This window comes from Lissotriton vulgaris, chromosome 10 (assembly GCF_964263255.1).
Source record: "Lissotriton vulgaris chromosome 10, aLisVul1.2, whole genome shotgun sequence".
In the NCBI taxonomy this organism is placed as follows: Eukaryota; Metazoa; Chordata; class Amphibia; order Caudata; family Salamandridae; genus Lissotriton; species Lissotriton vulgaris.
The window spans coordinates 11,993,687-12,014,512 of record NC_141698.1 but is presented as its reverse complement, the minus strand read 5'-3'; the positions used below and the strand labels follow the sequence as shown (position 1 = coordinate 12,014,512).

General features: G+C 50.0%; 1 protein-coding gene across 2 annotated transcripts in view; it reads right to left on the bottom strand.

The window, feature by feature from the left end:
- Positions 1–18,869, bottom strand: part of LOC147684319 (extracellular matrix protein 2-like) — a 98,713-nt gene extending 79,844 nt beyond the window's left edge. The window contains exon 1 of one of the 2 annotated variants that reach the window (XM_086940204.1): positions 18,778–18,869. Coding sequence is in view for 1 of the 2 variants with exons in the window: in XM_086940203.1 (XP_086796329.1) it covers positions 14,659–14,902 (244 nt within the window). In the remaining variant the exon portion in view is untranslated. Of the gene's footprint in view, positions 1–14,658; positions 15,401–18,777 lie in introns of those variants that run through there. The other variant, XM_086940203.1, reaches the window with a different exon arrangement.
- Positions 18,870–20,826: the final 1,957 nt, after the last annotated feature.

Below are 20,826 nucleotides of genomic sequence, written 5' to 3'. Positions count from 1 at the left end.
TTCATGACTTCGGCCAATTGTGGTTACAAAGAGAATTCATGACTTCCTCAGGCACCCCTATCAGAAATGGAAAGGTGGTGCATAACTTACTGGAAGCTATCCAATTGCCCAAAGAATTGGCTGTGGTCAAGTGCGCGGCTCACAAATCTGGGAATGATGATGTGACCGCCGGTAATAGGTACGCTGACCAAATTGCCCAGTTTTGTGCCCGATACCAAATGTCCCTCCAAATTGCGTTGTGGGGTGGAACCAGCTGCCAACTTATGTTGTTTGAGAATGTGTCAACATGGGAAGAATTAAAGGATTTGCAACAGGCAACAGACAGGCAAGAAAAAGGCAGGTGGGCAGCAGAGGGATGCAAATTGAGAGATGATGGTGTGGTGGTAAACTCGACTGAGGTGCCTGTATTGCCTGACAGCCTGATAGACCCCATGGTCAGAATGATACATGAACCAACACATATGGGAAGGGACGCAATGTGTCGAGTGTTTGACAAGGTGTTCTGTAATTCAAAATTCAGGAACCAGGCGGAAAGGCTTTGCCAGAGGTGCCTAGTGTGTCAGCAATTCAATGCAGGAAAGAGGACTGCAGTAGAACAGAGTACTATTGGAAAGGCAGTAGGTCCCTTTGTCAGAATACAAGCAGACTTTATAACAATGCCTAGGTGTCAAGGGTATAGATATATCTTAGTCATAGTTTGCCTATTCTCCCGGTGGGTGGAAGCGTATCCCGCAAAGAAAAATGATGCCCTAACTACAGCCAAGTTATTGCTCAGGGAGTTGATACCTAGGTACGGAATTCCCGAGACAATCGAAACGGACCAAGGTGGGCATTTTGCCAACGATGTCCTAGAAGAACTCTGTAAAGCATTTAAAATGGAGCAAAGACTGCATTGTGCCTACCGTCCAGAGGCTTCTGGGGTAGTGGAGCAAATAAATGGCACCCTGAAATCCAGATTGGCCAAAATGTGTGATTCCACAAAGATGAACTGGATAGAGGCTTTACCCCTTGTGCTGATGAGTTTGAGAAGTATCCCGAACAGAAAAACTGGCCTAAGTCCCCATGAAGTGTTAATGGGAAGAGTGATGCGACAGGCATGGGTACCCGGACACAAACTGCTAAGCATTTCTGATGATATGGTATTAGAATACTGCAAGCAGCTGGGTGACCAAGTGCGTTCTCTCTCTCAGCAGATTGGAGAGACAGCTGACGAGTGGCCAAAGACTCCAGCACATAAACTGCAACCAGGAGATTGGGTGGCGTTAAAGAAACACACCGGGAGCAGTTGCCTGAAACCAAGGTGGGGAAAGCCACGACAAGTGATCCTCGTCACTACAACTGCTGTAAAGTATGCTGGTGTACCGAAGTGGATCCACGCCAGCCACACAAAGCGGGTAACTGGAGAAAACGCGACTGGAGCTGAAGGCAGCGCAGCTGAAGAGGCTTCCGAGGAGGAAAGTCCGGAGCTAGCTGACATCGAACTGCCGAGCACAAGTCGAGACGTTGAATGGTTCCCCGCCGACGACCAGGTTCATGACCCAATACGAACCAGGAAATATTCCTACTTAGACAGTGAGTGGGATAGTCCAGGTGAGCTAGAAATAGAGGAAGAAGGTCAGGTCAACGAGAATCACAGTACACCTGATCAGGAAGTAGGCCAAGTAGGGTCAGATCAAGACATCGAAACTCCTCCTGAAACTCCGGAGACTGGAGAGGGACAGATAATAATTAGAGCTGACGTTCATGCAGAAGAAAACGAAGAGATCGAAGAGCATGAACAGGAACAGATAGAAATAGACCAACGTGCTCAGACAACCGAAATAAAAGCAACAAAAAATAAAAAGCAAGTACGATTTGAATCTGAGCAGGGTCAGATTAGGGACCAGGCAGAAGAAATAGATGAACGACCTGGAACTAGTCAGACAGGCAGGGAAACTGAGGTGCCACAACAAAAAGTAAAGAGAGTGCACGAAGAAGGCCAAGTTTCCTCAACTACTGGGAGGCACGGAGGCAGAAGTGCACCCCGATACGTCAAGAGACTGAGGCTCAGACTAAAGACAGTCGAAGAAAAACTGAAAGACCGAAAAAGGGCTGAAAGTGAAAGAAAGGCAGCCCAAGGCAAGTCGCTAAGAAAGAGCGACAGAGTAAAGAAACAGAACCGACTGTATCGGAGCCCTGAATGGACTTACTTTGTGTTGGAGGAAATTGACGAGCCCCACCACAGCGGCAACAGTGACGAAGAGTCCATCGCTGATCGGAGTTCTGACGAAGACCCTCCTTGAGAAAGCCCCGAAGTGAGCCTCTGGTACAAAGAAACGAAGAGGGGTAGCAAAAGCCACCTGTAAGCTAAAAATGTCTGATCCGAATGTCTCTGGAAGATCCAGATGTGGGTGTCTTAAAACTTGCTGTAAGATATGCTTGTGTAGTATAGCAATGCTAATAGTAATGTGGATAGGACTAACAGTTTTCCTACCTTTTATGATAAGTAAAAATCCTAACTTGTCCCCTACTGAACCAGCAGCAGTAGACGTAGGGGCTGTACAGACTGAGGAGACACCACGAAGCTTAGAAAGACGTGACAAACAAGTAAGTCTGACACTCACACAACCTAATTTAGAAGCATCAGATGAGGATGGACTACACCTTCACAAAATGAGAAACAAGACACATTTAAATGTTTTTGCTAACTTGTTAGTGCATTACGTAGAAGCTATGGAAATAGAGGACTGTTATGTCTGCATGAAGCTACCCACCTCAGTGGCTGAAGGCGTGACATATCACCACCTACCTTTAACCTATGGAATTTCTTGTAGTATATTAGCTAGCTTGTTTTATAGGAGCACTTTGCAGTACTATTATTCAAATGCTGGCGTAGTATTTTCTGAGCTTCCTATTAGAGGACACTTGAACCTTGTACATATTAAAAGTGACGTGACCCGTTATATGGGAGAATATTTTCTGACTATAGGCAACATAGATTTAGACGAAGCAAGACAAGCTAATCTGACCTGTTCTCTGCAAGAGCAGGAAAAGATGTTCATAAAGATGGCAGACAGAAGGAGAGAAAAGTTTCAGAAGAAAGCAAATGACGAAAAGGATAGAGTCCCTAGGTGGGCTGAGCACATGGATAACACCTCGCAAGGCGAAGCTAGTCCTGCCTTGTTGCTGGATTTTGAACGAAAGGGGAAACTTTGTATCCACAGGGAAAAGACAGAGTACTATAACAATGTATTCATCGGTTCGAGCGAGTGTGAACATAATTACAAGGTAATTGGAGGTTGGGGTTTCAAAAATGGGTCAGAACCTGTGTTTCCCGGAATATATTATATATGTGGGAACAAGGCTTATTTCAAATTGCCGGATCACTGGTATGGAAGCTGCTACTTTGGCATTGTTTTCCCGAAAATATACCATGTGAATAATGCAGCTGGAAGCGATGAAGAGACTAATGGCTTAGTGCGTAGTAAACGTGAAAGTGTAGGTGAAATTATAGGTGATATTTTTAGTGCACTGATACCTGGAATGGGCGTAGTTCTGAACACTCATAGAATCTGCAAATTGTCTACAGTAGTGGACCGGCTATCAACGGACACTGCTGCTGGATTCCTGATGGTCAATACTGAAATGGTTGCGATCAGATCAATGGTTTTGCAAAACCGTCTTGCTCTTGACACCCTATTAGCAAAAGAGGGCGGAGTCTGTAGAATGCTGAAAGCGCAACATTGTTGCCCTTACATTCCTGATAAAAGTATCGAATTAAAACAATATGTGAAGAACATAAATAATTTGGAAAAAGAACTCAAACCATTGGAGGTTGACAGTGCCTGGACAAGACTGACTGGAGGTCTCTCCTCTATAGGTAGTTGGTTTACTAACCTAGGTAGAAATCTTTTGTGGAAAATACTGATGCCAATAGTTGTAATAGGCGTAGTTGTATTGATCATTTTCATTTGCTGCAAATGCCAGAAATGCAAAAAGAAATATACAGTAAATAAGAGGGGGGTGAAAAGAAATATTGATGAACTAGAATTAGAAGAATTAAGGAATGAAATCTACAAAAAGGTGAAAAATCACCACTCTCATAGAGAAGCTGAAAGAAAACTCAACAATAAGTTTGTTGAAATCCAAATGAGTGATGTGGATGAATGAGAAAAAGTTGGCATCTGTTTCCTTTATGTGGTGATGATAGTAAATATCATCAAAGAGGGGATTGATGGAGCAAGGATTCGCACGTAAAGCGCCTTGCTCACATACAAGAACCTCGCCAAAGTGTATAATCATATTAATCCAGTTGTTCATCATTTATTAAACGTTTTTTCCAAACACGTGGGTGTCCCAGGATGCTTGCTTGTATGTCTTTCCCATACTAACGAAGCTTGCACTAAAGAAACGGCTGCTTCGCTGAAATTCAGTCTGCGCATGCGTCGGTCATACCCATGTGATGTGACGCACTCGCATTCTGGAGGGAGTCTATTGCACATGCGCACTGCTGCAAACATGGCCGCTTGTCTATTACCACGCTCTGTGCTTGCTACAGCTGCTTTAGCCTATCTGTCTTTTCGCACTAAACAGTAATGCTATAGTTATTATAAAGTAAGGGATGTTTAGAATTTCATCATGGTATACAGTGTGATCATTTTATATGTGATTTTAATTTGTTCTCGCTTACTTTTCATGTACCGCGTCTCTGGGGCTGGGAAATTCGGGAGTGGAGCCATACTTGAGGCTCTGCTGGGCACCATCATGTGACCAGGGAAAAACTCTACTGCGCAGAAGCTGAAACAAGCCAGCTGGCTCCTGAAGCACAATGCGCCTGAGAAACTCTCTGGGAAGAACAAATCTCACCTTGGAAGAAGCAATACTGTTGCTACCTATTATGAACTTTACTGTACTGCTGTATGCTTATGCATGGGAACGTGAACCCAAGGGACGGGTAGGAAAATTTTAATATTTAGGGTGGGAAAGTCGAATTCTAGGAGGTGGTAATGACCGCACCACCTCTCCTGACCAATCATAATGTGGGAAACTGTCACTTGCAACATTAGTGGGTGGTCTGAGGGACCCCAAAACAGTATAACTGCCCTAGTTTAGCTTAGGAAAATTGTCCGACTTGTCCGAGTAGCAGACCTGTCACTGACCCTACGAACTCTATAGGTGCTCAAATCTAAAGTGCTGCGGAGCACTCTGTCCATACTTTCCACAAACTCCTAAGGGGTGGAAATAATCCTAAGTGCTGGCGAAGCACTTTGCTGGGAAATTCGAAAACCCAATCGGGGTTACTGGCGGATTACTTGCAGAGAGGGGTAACGCTGGCGTTGCTTCCGAAGCTGTGGGTGTTGGTCGTACCCTGGGAGGCCCAGTCTTAACCCAAAACCTGAGGGGTATCCTGTCCTGACTGTCCTTGGGCTGTGTCTACTCGCATTCTGGGAGTCCAAATCCTTGAGGGTCCTTGTCCCCGTCTTATCCAAACTGACCCGTGGCCAGGGTTAGTTCTCACTCCTAATTAGGTAAATATGAACTGTGGGTTTGCGTCTTTTCCATAGTCTTCTCTCACTTAGACTCATCTTTTTCTCCTTCTTAAGAGAATAATCTTGACTTTGAGATTGATTTCTGAAATGCCAAACTATATACGTTTTGCTTATTAGAATTGTTCCACATCTCTCCCTTCCTTTAGAACTTTGCTGAATTGTCGAATTTATTAGTATGTTCCAATTTTTTCCCCTACCTTTAGTATGATTGCGGTGAACTTAACAAGAATAGTCTAAAGAACGTAGGTTAAGTACATGTTCTAGGTCCCATCCATGTCCTATGTCCTAGTATAAAGTTGCAGTGACTAGCTCTGTTCTAAATTCCTACCTTTAGTCTTCCATATACTCAGATGGTCCTAGTTTTAATTCATAGTTACCTGGTGGTTTTGATACTGATGATTGACGTATTATTCTGCATATCACTTATTGCCTTGTCATATTTTCTTTGAACTTCTATATAAAACTTTTAACATCATCAGGTGTCTGTGGTCATTTTGCAGAAATTGTGGATAAGTATGTACTGATTTATAAAGAGTATTTTTCTTAGGCCCCTGTATACTATTTCCCTGATAGCTCCAGATCTGTCATAAGTAATGTGCCTGTGGTAAGTCGGGTACATGGTAAGCAGAGGTAAAACCAAACTTTAATTGCTCATAGCAGCGTGCAGGAGGAGAAGGAAAAAACGGTAATCTTCACCCGGTTCACCCAAATGTCATTATTGTATCTAGATTTGCACGCCAGGGCCCAGTGCGTGTAAGAAATTGGTAATCTCGGTGACACGGGTGGACTGCGCGCTCTATCAGTGTGGACCGGCCTCAAGCGTCTTGTGACCTCAGGGACAGAGTCACTGTCGCTCTAGGGTGTGCTGCTTCGTATGCCTGCCGACACGACTGGAGGTGAAACTCAGTATGGAGTGCCTTGAAGATTAACCCACACTTGCCACCCCTAGGGTCCACCTGCTGATGCTAAGACACCGGGCTTCTAAGGTCTAGGGGGGCCTTCTTAGGTCTGGCAGGGGAATGTGCTCTCTCAGGAGAGTGGTCTGGTGGACTGGTCATGAAGGCTGAGCCCGGTTCCCCAGTTCCAAATTCGGCAGCTCTGGCCAAAGAAGTGCCACATCCGGAGAGTATGGTGTCCCACTGGACACCATACTTCCCCATTTAGAGAAAACCGCACTGCTTTCCACTACAACCAAATTGTGCCGCTCTGTAAATACCTAGATGAGATTCAATTCAAATTATACACTAGACAAGATTAATGCGCTGTCTGAAAAAAGTAACAACATTCTGGAAAAAGCAAGCACTCATAGGGAATACAATTTAACACTTTTACACTCATTATTCAGAAATCAATGAGCGTTTTTGCCTGAAAAGTTAAGCACATGACTACAGGGCTCGGAAGGGACCCATTTCAATGTCCATTGCTTATATCCTAACAAAACATAGGCAGTATGGTTTAAAAAGACCACATCCCTGAACACAGAGCTGCGGTACACATTTTATGAACTAAAATAGGGAAAGCAACTGATAAGGATCACATTAAACATTTTCCAATCCACTCATCAAGCAGGTATTGCAGCACCTCCATGAATGGCACACTTCCCCACTTGGGGAACAATGCTGTTCAAAGAAAGATGAGAAAAGAAAAGTAGCGCTTCATTGGCAAACGCTGTAAAGTGCCGCTAATGTGTTTGGGGGGTGAATAAAATCAATCAGACCAATTTGCGGCTACTCTCTCTTGCTTTATTTAGTTATGTATTCATTGTTCAAATTTTAAACCTTTTTTTCTCCCCTCCCGAGGCTACATAGAAAAATGTCAGAGAAAGACTATTGCAGCAAAAGTGTTTCCTCTTTTTTTGAATCCATTTCAAAGACCAAAATGGATATAAGTGCTGGCCCTTTGACACTACAGAGTGGGAACACTTCTGGACTAAGGACATTCTGCCAGGAAGAAGAGCTGTTGCGCTGCCAGGAGGGACTGCCACTTTGCTGTTTGCTTAGCTGTGTTGGCCGGCTGCCTGCTGCTTCCGTCCGGAGAGTGAGAGGACTGGACTTGGTTCCCTACATCCTGATTACTCTAGTTTGTCCAAGGGCTTGATCTGAGCTTGCCTTCTGTTGGAAGTCTCAGGGCATCAAAGACGTCATCTGTAGCACCTGGGCTCATCTGCTGAGAGGCTTATTTTAAATGTGGGACCAAATCCAGATCCTGGGCCCTTGGAAGTGAGTGTCAGTGCTACAAGAAAAAAACGATGCAGCGCAACTTTGGAACCGGGACCTCTCTGCACTTTGACGCCTGGCCGCTGCCTGCACTGAAGCTTGCTCCCTGCTCAATGCAATGACCGCGACTTACAACACAGGCTCCAATGAGGGGCCCCTCTGTGACGCAGGGGCTGCATGGGCTTGTGTTATGCCCATGTGCTTTAACATGTTCAGTTGTGTCTGTGGCCACTACCAGTGGCATGTTCAGCCTGTCACCAAGAGCTCTCCATTTCAGCGGATAAAAGGTCAGAGGCACAGTAAAATAATGCAATTTGCCCAAGATCATACAATTTGGTCAAGTGGAAAAGCTGTGAGTCAGGCCTCCTGCTTCCACAGGCAGCACTTAAGCCTTTGGCACACCTGTCCCCTGAAAACGCAATGCTTCTCTCTTCTGTTGAAATGTGTAGTCAGCAACTGCCAAGTCAGACGCAATCGAACAACGCCAACACAATGAGAACACTGCGTCGCGTCTTCACATATCTTGGATACCAGGCAGAGATTCAGAGCCGGCTGAGGAAAGGCGTCTTCCCAGTTAGTCACGATATAATATTTTTATTTACAAATCAAGGGGCACACTCACGTTTGGAGTATTTAGGGTCCCAGTTTGATAACGGAGTGGCTGGTATGCATAGCCTTGCTGCTCCTAGCACGTTATAGAGCTGAGTGTCCAAAAAGAGTGAAGTGGCAGCACTTGAGTGCAGCCCTGATGAAACTGCTCTACGTTATACAGCAGTGAAACATGTCGGCACTGTAGGTAATGGTACGCATGACTAGCTACCAGCCTTTTTAATACTCAATAGCACGCAATCACCACCCTACGAATAAAAGTGGATAAGGGATTGGTGTGTTGTGTGTGGTTTTAGGCACTTTATCATTATGTTTGTGTGTGTTTGTCACTAGCAGAGTTTTCTGCACTTCACTGCAGCACTTTATATGTTGTTTGTTTTGGACACGTCTTCTTTTCTATCACCTTTATTTTCCCGAGGAGCGAGTGACCACCGATGATGAGACAGGGGCCTGTCTGGAAATTGCATACCAGTTACCCCGCTTGGTGGTGTTTCCGTGAGGGGTCACTTGCTTCTCGCACATTTTTCCTCTATTTAGAGTAAAGTCCAATGTGTGGTGTGGACTGTTGTGAACAACTAAGAGTGAGGTCACTCTGAGATCTTCGCTCTGTTGGGTTGTCGTGGAGAACAGATATTTTAAATAAGGCAGAGCTCAGTGCATTATCTCATTATTATGTGGATAAGAGACTAGTGGGGAGTGGGATGTATTTGACCCCCCATATGTCACTGATAGATTTGCTCGCCAGTTGGACTGGGTCTCATTGTATATTAGAGATTCAGAGCCACCAGGCCTGACTATGCCAACAGCCTATACCTTGGCACACCCAGATTCATAATATAGAAAATACAGCTTCTCCAATCCTCTGCCACAGGCGTCCTTCTCTGCCTTCACCCTAAGGAACGTGACTCACGTCCTGCACTGGCGAGCTAGGGTTGAAGGGCCATCTTCAAGGCACTCTGCATTCATCACAGAGCCTCCAAGATAATATCAAACAAGTTAAATTCAAGCAATACAAACAAAGCAGGACACTACGCTCCCGGTTGGTACCACTAATCATTGTACCACCTTCCCAAAAGAAATCAGCAGGAGGCTCTGCTGTCTCGGTTCAAGCCGCCGAGCTCTGGAACTCTCCAACAGCCACCACCAGAAGCACCCAGGAGCAAATACACTTCTGTTTCCAAGATAACAGCACCACCCACACCCGGCCGCGGAGCCCGGAAAGATAATCGTATATTCAAGGACAATCTACAGTTCACAGCTCACAGATATGGTACAACCGAAGCAGCACATTACTCTCTATAGCCTGCCGCGGTATGTAGGGCTGACCTACGTCTAGCCTGGATATTATAAAGTAATGTAAATTCACGACACCACAACTCTGAGCCGCCCCGCCCGCCGCCCAATTGCGGTCTGGGAAACGGCCACTACAACGAGACCGTTTCAACGAAAACCTTAACCACGCATGCATTCCAACGGATGCGTGGTTACAACGACAGCCTTTACCACGCATACGTTTACTACGAGGTACGTAGTAAAGGCATGTGTGGTAAAGGGTACAAATAAAAAAAGGGGGGTGGGGGGCTTCCCCCCCAAAAAAACACTAACCTTTAGACGAGATGTGCAGGCAATCAGCGTTGCAGAGGAAGGAAAAGGCCGTTTCTTTTTTCCTACGTATGACGTCACCACGAAAAAATACATAGAGAAGGATAAGCGTGAAAATAGCATTCCGAAGTAACGCATGCGTGGTAAAGGCATGCGTTACAACGGAGTTCGTTGTAAGAACATACAACCCTGCGGTCCATACGCACTACAGAATGATTCCCGTGCACTCCTGGACCCGCACATAACACGTATGTGCGGCAGGTCACGTCGTCACTCACTCATGCGCCCGTCCATAACAGTAAAGTAGTGATGTGTGTAATACTCATAATGTGCTTTTGTGAAAGTAAGTGAAATTCCGCAAAAATTATAGGAAATTGCACAACATTATGAAAAGTACGAAACCGACATTTAGCACTATCTTTTAGAGCCAAATTGACACTTGTGTCTTATTTATTTATTTATAAAGTTTTATATAGCGCGAACAAGACCCCGAGGGATATCAGAGCGCTTTCCAACAGGATGGGAGGAATAACAAATGCAATATCGATATCGGATAAGACTACCAAGCAGGAATAGTCACAACATTACAAGACAAATGAATCAAGGAGAGTAATACGATAAAGTGGTATATAGGGGTCTACTCAGGGGGGCACACTATGCAGTAAGAAATAAAGGTACAATGATTGCAGGATCAGGGACTTCGAGCAGGTGAACCTAGCTAAATTAAGGTAAGAATTCGTTTATTAGGAATCTTTTGTCCTCCAGTTTGAAAGCCGCTCTTGAGGGGATTCTGCGAACTTCCGGTGTCAGAGAGTTCCATATCGTTGGGGCGGCGCCGGAGAAGGCTCGTGACAGGTTCTCTTTTACTTTAAAAGCAAGAATGCCTCCGGCGCTACAAGAATAGTGCAAAAAACACAGGTGCAGCGAACAGCAGCAGCTTGTGTCCTGGTCATTCACACTGTTGCCGTGCTGCTGCAGTGAAATATTGTTGCAAACATGGTGTAGTCACCCCACGCGACATACTGACGCAATCCCAGTATTTTTGCATTACCATCGTAAGTAGACAGTGCATGAAACTACGCCGGTTTCCTGGAAATGTTACCCATGTCTACAACAAACCACCCGTCTGCAAGCGAAGAGGCTGGAGTGACTGAAGGGATCTGACATAATGCTGGCCAAGGGAAGGCTCTTAGCCACAACTGCCGGTTCCAACTAACTGCAACCTATCACCGCCCCGCCACATCTCACAACAACAGTCAAAGATAGCGCGATCGCGCCCAGACCCCGCGCATCCGCCGAAGCCGCAGTGGGGACCGCTCCTTCTCCTACCTCGCCGCCAAGCCCTGGGACGGCCATCACCCGGCCATCACCGTCGCTGACGGACTTCATTCAGGCTGAAGCTCAAGCCCTGGCTGGGCGGCGGAGACCTGCAATCGTGCGCCTGGATACCCTCACGGATGACTAACAGCGCTATACAAATATTTACTGATTGGTTAATATGAAAGTCCCACCCTAGGACATATCCACAGCATCTCATTATGCCTACGTTAAACTTAGTAAAATCAAAAAGCCCTGGTAACACCAGACCGAAAATAAAAAACTAAAAGCACTGGAAATTCGTATAGGTATCACCTTTATAATGTGAGTGTCAAGCCATTGGCGTTGCCAATGTTGGTCTATAAATATTTTTTTAGAAAAAATAAAAAATAAATCAATATACTGATGGAACAGCAGACATATCTTGCGGCACCTCAAAACTGTATATTGATTTCAAAGTTTGATATCTGAGCAGGGGAAGCAACACACATTGGAGCGAGCTGGAAAACACATGCACTCCCAGGGACTGCTGGATAAAAAGAAGAAGGTCTATGAATGTGACCAGTGGAAGGACACAAGCCTGGCAATCCAAAGGACGGCAGAGGGGCTATGCTTCAGGGTAGGAATAACACAAGAAGAAGAAGACAAGCCCTCTAATGAGAAGCAAGGAAATGAGCGTGCATTAAAGCCAACCAATAGAAAGCAATGGGCGGGCTCTCAGCCCACTATGAGCTTGCCACAGGCCTCTCGCAGTCAATGCTTGATCTGGAAAGGGAGATCTACAGAGGCCACACCGTTGGTGTCATGCTGTAAGTATAAATGAGTGACGCTGCAAGTATAAATGAGTGACGCTGCAAGTATAAATGAGTGACGCTGTAAGTATAAATGAGTGACGCTGTTAGTATAAATGAGTGACGCTGTTAGTATAAATGAGTGACGCTGTAAGTATAAATGAATGACGCTGTTAGTATAAATGAGTGAAGCTGTAGCTGTTAGTATAAATGAGTGACGCTGTTAATATAAATGAGTGACGCTGTTAGTATAAATGAGTGACGCTGTTAGTATAAATGAGTGACGCTGTTAGTATAAATGAGTGACGCTGTTAGTATAAATGAGTGACGCTGTTAGTATAAATGAGTGACGCTGTTAGTATAAATGAGTGACGCTGTTAGTATAAATGAGTGACGCTGTTAGTATAAATGAGTGACGCTGTTAGTATAAATGAGTGACGCTGTTAGTATAAATGAGTGACGCTGTTAGTATAAATGAGTGACGCTGTTAGTATAAATGAGTGACGCTGTTAGTATAAATGAGTGACGCTGTTAGTATAAATGAGTGACGCTGTAAGTATAAATGAGTGACGCTGTTAGTATAAATGAGTGACGCTGTTAGTATAAATGAGTGACGCTGTTAGTATAAATGAGTGACGCTGTTAGTATAAATGAGTGACGCTGTTAGTATAAATGAGTGACGCTGTTAGTATAAATGAGTGACGCTGTTAGTATAAATGAGTGACACTGTTAGTATAAATGAGTGGCGCTGTTAGTATAAATGAGTGACACTTAGTATAAATGAGTGACGCTGTTAGTATATATGAGTGACACTGGTAGTATAAATGAGTGACACTGTTAGTATAAATGAGTGACACTGTTAGTATAAATGAGTGACACTGTTAGTATAAATGAGTGACACTGTTAGTATAAATGAGTGACACTGTTAGTATAAATGAGTGACACTGTTAGTATAAATGAGTGACACTGTTAGTATAAATGAGTGACACTGTTAGTATAAATGAGTGACACTGTTAGTATAAATGAGTGACACTGTTAGTATAAATGAGTGACACTGTTAGTATAAATGAGTGACACTGTTAGTATAAATAAGTGACACTGTTAGAATAAATAAGTGACACTGTTAGAATAAATAAGTGACACTGTTAGAATAAATAAGTGACACTGTAAGTATAAATGAGTGACACTGTGTATAAATGAGTAACGCTGTAAGTATAAATGAGTGACTATGTTAATACAAGTATGTGACATTGTTAACAAATGTTAGTGACACTATAAATACATATAAGTGACACTACTAGTCCATATTAGAGACTCTTTATTAAAACTGTGTGACAGTTCGTCTACAAGAGACAATAATAGTAAAATGAATGACATTCTTAATTCATATTACCGTCAATGTAAATTAGGATGAGTGAACGCTTGTGTCCCTCATGTGGGATGCTGTTAAAGAACTAGGAACTGGACTGTCCCTGCGAAGAAGTGACAAAGAAAATCCAAATGAAGATAGCCCTGCTGAACCTGGCACTGCCAGTACAAATCACTGGCACTGGGCATCCAAATGAGTGACGTTGGTAGAATGAGTGATGCTAGTAGAAATGAGTGACAGTCTCACTGAATGTCCCTGTTAGCCCAAATAAGTGATTTCTTTTGTGTCCACGTCGCCAATACTTTTATATAATCAAGGGATATTGTTAGCACAGGTTAGAGACAGTCTTATTCCAAATAAGTGACACCTTTATTACAACAAAAGGCATTTTAGACACTGGTCGTTTATACGAGTGACACCTTCGTCCGAATGAGTGACATTGCTAGTTAAGTGAATGCATTCTCAATCCAAATGAGTGACACTTTGTATGCACATTGCATGAGCTCGTGATTGTGTGTGAGGACAGCTCGTGGTTGTCAGTGTGTGAGGGCAGCTCGTGAGGGTCAGTGTGTGAGGGCCGCTCATGAGGGTCAGTGTGTGAGGGCAGCTCGTGATGGTCAGTGTGTGAGGGCCGCTCGTGGGGGTCAGTGTGTGAGGGCCGCTCGTGGGGGTCAGTGTGTGAGGGCAGCTCGTGAGGGTCAGTGTGTGAGGGCAGCTCGTGATGGTCAGTGTGTGAGGGCAGCTCATGAGGGTCAGTGTGTGAGGGCAGCTCGTGATGGTCAGTGTGTGGGTGCAGCTCGTGAGGGTCAGTGTGTGAGGGCAGCTCGTGAGGGTCAGTGTGTGAGGGCAGCTCGTGAGGGTCAGTGTGTGAGGGCAGATCGTGAGGGTCAGTGTGTCAGGGCAGCTCGTGAGGGTCAGTGTGTCAGGGCAGCTCGTGAGGGTCAGTGTGTGAGGGCAGCTCGTGGTGGTCAGTGTGTGAGGGCAGCTCGTGAGGGTCAGTGCGTGAGGGCAGCTCGTGAGGGTCAGTGCGTGAGGGCAGCTCGTGGTGGTCAGTGTGTGAGGGCAGCTCGTGGGTGTCAGTGTGTGAGGGCAGCTCGTGAGGGTCAGTGCGTGAGGGCAGCTCGTGGTGGTCAGTGTGTGAGGGCAGCTCGTGAAGGTCAGTGTGTGAGGGCAGCTCGTGGTGGTCAGTGCGTGAGGGCAGCTCGCCTCTTGACGTCACTCCTTACCTGCCTGGATGACCTGCAGGAGGCCGGACTCTCGCAGCTGGGCCCCTCTGGCGCTCGGAGTCGGGCTGGCTTTGGGGGCCCTCCTGACTGGCCGGGCGGCTTTGGCCCCTGGGCCCCTCTCCTTTGCCAGGGTGGTCGGGGCTCCCTCCTGCTTGGGGCCCCGAGCACTCTCTGGGGCCCTCTTGAGCCCTCCATGACACAGGCCCCACAGGCCCAGGGCCAGCAGGGCGCAAAGCAGTCTCATCTCGGCCCCGGGGGTGCAAGTGGGATCTCTCTCCGGGCTGAGGGTCCCCTCTGCGCTTCCGCCTCCCTCCCTGGGACCTCCTGTGTGCCTCCGAGAGATGAGGAAACGTCACATGTGAGACAACAACCGAAGCTGAGAGGAAACCCTGGGTGGGGTCTAAATTAAGCTGCGACCCCCAGAGCACCTCCGCTTCACACCGGCCGGGGCTGTCTGAATACCTCAGCTGTCAGTCCCTGGGGCCCTCGGTTGTTCGTCCCTGGGGCCCTCGGATGTCCGTCCCTGGGGCCCTCGGATGTCCGTCCCTGGGGCTGTCGAGCGCCTCCTGTCTCCAGCACAGCCCTCGGCTGTCAGTCCTGGGGCCCTCGGCTGTCACTCCCTGGGGCCCTCGGATGTCACTCCCTGGGGCTGTCCAGCGCCTCCTGTCTCCAGCACAACCCTCGGCTGTCAGTCCCTGGGGACCTTGGCTGTCACTCCCTGGGGCCCTCGGCTGTCACTCCCCTCCAGGAGCCGGGACTCCCTCTCTTTGGGGCAGTAGATGAAGAAAGCCTTAGGAAGTCTGGGTGCAGCAGGCCCGGGGTTTATGAGGTGCGGGGCCCCAGTCCTGCCCCCACACCTACGGAAGCCGCCGAGGCTGCTGGGCTCCGCGGCCTAGCGCCATGAATGAGGCCTCTGTGCTCACCGAGTGCCACCTGGAAAATCCCCAGCCCAGGAGCAGCGGGGTCTGTCCGGCCCCTGAAAGGGCCGTGTGTGTGTGAGGTGAAAGGGCCCTTTCTTCCAGCGCTGCCGTGTGGAAGTGTGGGCTTCCTGGCGCTACCTGGGCCTGCGGGGAGGCTGGGCGAGGCCTCTGATAGGCCAGCCTGGCCAGGACAGTCAGTCACATGTCAGGCTCTCATGTGTCGGACTGACATGTTACTGCCTTTGTCATAATCCCATCCGCCCTTCACACAGGCTGGCTATAAATAGTGCGGCAGGTGCAGTGGCACAGGGGCCCGGGAAACTACCATCTGAACCACAATTAACCCTGTATTTCATGACCTAATCGGGTGATGTGCTTGCATTAGAGCCCTTGGCATCTTTGCTCGGCCTCTGTCCCTCCCCTACATCATGTGACTGCTTCTAGTGTGCCCAGCCCCACCGGCCTTTCAGAAGCGCTGTACTGAGGTGTAGGACGTGTGACTGGCTCTGTCCCAGCCCCACCGGCCTTTCAGAAGCGCTGTACTGAGGTGTAGGACGTGTGACTGGCTCTGTCCCAGCCCCACCGGCCTTTCAGAAGCGCTGTACTGAGGTGTAGGACGTGTGACTGGCTCTGTCCCAGCACCACAGGCCTTTCAGACTTTCAGAAGCACTGTACTGAGGTGTAGGACGTGTGACTGGCTCTGTCCCAGCCCCACAGGCCTTTCAGACTTTCAGAAGCACTGTACTGAGGTGTAGGACGGGTGACTGGCTCTGTCCCAGCCCCACAGGCCTTTCAGACTTTCAGAAGCACTGTACTGAGGTGTAGGACGTGTGACTGGCTCTGTCCCAGCCTCACCGGCCTTTCAGAAGCACTGTACTGAGGTGTAGGACGTGTGACTGGCTCTGTCCCAGCCCCACCGGCCTTTCAGAAGCACTGTACTGAGGTGTAGGACGTGTGACTGGCTCTGTCCCAGCCCCACAGGCCTTTCAGAAGCACTGTACTGAGGTGTAGGACGTGTGACTGGCTCTGTCCCAGCCCCACAGGCCTTTCAGAAGCACTGTACTGAGGTGTAGGACGTGTGACTGGCTCTGTCCCAGCCCCACCGGCCTTTCGGATGCACTGCACTGAGGTGTAGGACGTGTGACTGGCTCTGTCCCAGCCCCACAGGTCTTTCAGACTTTCAGAAGCACTGTACTGAGGTGTAGGACGTGTGACTGGCTCTGTCCCAGCCCCACAGGCCTTTCAGACTTTCAGAAGCACTGTACTGGGGTGTAGGACGTGTGACTGGCTCTGTCCCAGCCCCACCGGCCTTTCAGAAGCACTGTACTGAGCTGTAGGACGTGTGACTGGCTCTGTCCCAGCCCCACAGGCCTTTCAGACTTTCAGAAGCACTGTACTGAGGTGTAGGACGTGTGACTGGCTCTGTCCCAGCCCCACCGGCCTTTCAGAAGCACTGTACTGAGGTGTAGGACGTGTGACTGGCTCTGTCCCAGCCCCACCGGCCTTTCGGATGCACTGCACTGAGGTGTAGGACGTGTGACTGGCTCTGTCCCAGCCCCACAGGCCTTTCAGACTTTCAGAAGCACTGTACTGAGGTGTAGGACGTGTGACTGGCTCTGTCCCAGCCCCACCGGCCTTTCGGAGGCATTGTACTGATGTGCATGATACTTGACCGGCTCTTCCCCAGCCCTGCTGGCCTTTCAAAAGCACTGCTGAATCATGGCTGCCCCTTTGCACTGTGGCGCAAGGGTGTGTGTGTTGGCGCAGCGCCGGCGCTGCGGGACAGAAAAAAGCCCCATATTTTGTCAGATATGTGGTCTCTCCCCTCTCTTCCTTTGACTCAGGCAGCGCAGCAGCTCTCGGGCAGCGCAGCAGCTCTGGGGCAGCGCAGCAGCTCTCGGGCAGCGCAGCAGCTCTGGGGCAGCGCGGCAGCTCTGGGGCAGCGCGGCAGCTCTGGGGCAGCGCGGCAGCTCTGGGGCAGCGCGGCAGCTCTGGGGCAGCGCGGCAGCTCTGGGGCAGCGCGGCAGCTCTGGGGCAGCGCGGCAGCTTTTGGGCAGCGCGGCAGCTCTGGGGCAGCGCAGCAGCTCTGGGGCAGCGCAGCAGCTCTGGGGCAGCGCAGCAGCTCTGGGGCAGCGCAGCAGCTCTGGGGCAGCGCAGCAGCTCTGGGGCAGCGCGGCAGCTCTGGGGCAGCGCGGCAGCTCTGGGGCAGCGCAGCAGCTCTGGGGCAGCGCAGCAGCTCTGGGGCAGCAGCGCATTAGCTCTGGGGCAGCAGCGCAGCAGCTCTGGGGCAGCAGCGCAGCAGCTCTGGGGCAGCAGCGCAGCAGCTCTGGGGCAGCAGCGCATTAGCTCTGGGGCAGCAGCGCAGCAGCTCTGGGGCAGCAGCGCAGCAGCTCTGGGGCAGCAGCGCAGCAGCTCTGGGGCAGCGCAGCAGCTCTGGGGCAGCGCAGCAGCTCTGGGGCAGCGCGGCAGCTCTGGGGCAGCGCAGCAGCTCTGGGGCAGCGCAGCAGCTCTGGGGCAGCGCGGCAGCTCTGGGGCAGCAGCGCAGCAGCTCTGGGGCAGCGCGGCAGCTCTGGGGCAGCGCGGCAGCTCTGGGGCAGCGCGGCAGCTCTGGGGCAGCGCGGCAGCTCTGGGGCAGCGGGGCAGCTCTGGGGCAGCGCGGCAGCTCTGGGGCAGCGCGGCAGCTCTGGGGCAGCGCGGCAGCTCTGGGGCAGCAGCGCAGCAGCTCTGGGGCAGCGCAGCAGCTCTGGGGCAGCGCAGCAGCTCTGGGGCAGCGCAGCAGCTCTGGGGCAGCGCAGCAGCTCTGGGGCAGCGCAGCAGCTCTGGGGCAGCGCAGCAGCTCTGGGGCAGCGCGGCAGCTCTGGGGCAGCGCGGCAGCTCTGGGGCAGCGCAGCAGCTCTGGGGCAGCGCAGCAGCTCTGGGGCAGCAGCGCATTAGCTCTGGGGCAGCAGCGCAGCAGCTCTGGGGCAGCAGCGCAGCAGCTCTGGGGCAGCAGCGCAGCAGCTCTGGGGCAGCAGCGCATTAGCTCTGGGGCAGCAGCGCAGCAGCTCTGGGGCAGCAGCGCAGCAGCTCTGGGGCAGCAGCGCAGCAGCTCTGGGGCAGCGCAGCAGCTCTGGGGCAGCGCGGCAGCTCTGGGGCAGCGCGGCAGCTCTGGGGCAGCGCAGCATTGAACCAGCTTTGACAAAGTAATTGCCCAAAGTACCTGTGGATGGCCACCAGCCTGCATGGTTTTGCTCCTCGTTTCTCTAGTAGCCATAGTCCTTGGGCAAGCTCAGAATGGAAAAAGAGGTGCTCAAAGGGAAAGGCCAAGGAGGGTGGCCCGGTCCGGTCTCGCCCGTGCTCGAACGGGCCCGCCCTTGGCCCGGGCTTAGCGCGGCGCCTGCCCGGCAAGGACTGAAGTTAAGCCTCCCAGGTGGGGGCGTGGCCACTGAGGGGAGAGGCTGCAGGTGTGGCTCGCTAGTCCTGCTGGACCTCGCAGTCCCTCCGTGGTGTATCCGTGTCCTTAGTAGCGGCGCCCGTGCAGCGGGGCCCTAGAAAGCGGCAAAGTCCGTGGTTAGTAGCCCAGCAAGTGTCCTTTCAGGCAGCCTTTGATCCGGGGAAAGGTTCAGGCATGAGGTGCACCCGCGCAGATTTGGATTTCCATCTGTTCTGGGGGGTTTTCTTCTCCAGAGTAGCTTTTACTGCTGTTTGGGGGCTCCACCCTGCTGTGCCTCCTATCAGGGCGGCCATTGCCTCACTAGCACCCTCGGTGGAAGTAAGAATTTGTGTCACCCTCGCAACTACTGGTGAATACAATGAGTCAGGAGATGCTTTTCCCAGGTCAGTCCCTGGCCGGCTACATCAAGGCAGCGGCTTGCCTCAGAACACACATTTCTGCACCTCCCTCAGCTCACCTTATTCACCCACACCTTAGCTCCCTCCGACAGGTTCCAAGCTGTTTGCTGGGGGGTGAGGGTGTTGGTGTGTGACGGCAGTGGTGAGAGGTAGATGGGAGTGCAAAGTAGGGGGCTTATGGGGTGCTACGAAACATTGATTTCAGCACGTTAAGAATGATTAAAAGCACTTTAAGCTGAATTACTGGAGCCAAGGTAGGTGGTGTTGCTATTTGCAGGACCTTTCTGTAAACTGTTCTTTAAGTCCCTCTGAATATTGGCCGCCTGAGCCCATGTCGTCCAATCCAAGGCCGGCCCTGCCTGCTTCTCTGTGGGCCTCACCTTTGCCCCCCAGACCCCGTGGACACAAATGAAGCCTCCGAACGCCTTGGCCTTTCCTGAGCCCGGCAGCCACTGTTTGATTGGATCGTGCTGTGAGGCAAAGTTTAAATGTTAAGTCCAAGGTAGGTCAGTACATGTTGCGAGTGCATAGCTCTGGGGGGGGGGGGGGGGGGGGGGGGGGGCGGGGATGACACCTTCCCACAGAAACACACTGACCATTTGTTCACATTTTTGAGATTCTCCAAAGGGCTTGGACGTGATCCGTAAATAAAACTTAATGTAACATTGTTCATTTTCATTTCAAGCATTCCCTTTCTGATTTTGTTTACTTTACTAACTTATCGATCGGGTCATATGTGTAACTGTGAACACATTTTAAACTGCATTCGTCTTCTATTCGCTCTTTTAGATATGGAAGGCGAACATTCAAATTCCAGTCATGCCTGTATAAGAGCGGCTATGAGGCCCCCTGAGTGTGGGGAGGGGCACCCCAGAGGGTTGGATATTGAGCCGCAGCCCAGAGACTGAGGCAGGGGTCTGTGCTAGAAATTGGCTACTTGGGGGGGGGGGGGGGGGCTTAGGGTGAGGATGGGCCATGAACCCTGGTAAGTAGAAGATAAAACAGAGATACCAGGGTGCAGCAGGTGCATGGGCACCAGGGCCCGGTGACCAGAGGGGGCCACTGAACCCTGATAATTGCTGCATTTCACAGTTCAAATGGGGACCCAGTTGTTTTCTTGCGCTAGGGGCCACGCCGCAGGGGCGACGCCCCTGACCGCGGCCAGAGATGAAGACTCTTGGAGGTGAGGCTTTTTTCACAGAGTTTAATATTATAGAGGTGTCAAGGCGCTGGGCAGACATGAGCAAGGGAGAGAAGCGCGACAGCAGATTAAGAGGGGAATAACCATGTTTTCAGGAGTTTCCTGCAAGCAGGAAGAGAGCTTACATTGGCAATGGCGGGCGGAGTGAGTTCCAGAGCTTGGCAGCGGCAACTGAAGAGGAGCGGCCACCCCATCTGGATCTGGGACATCTGGGCG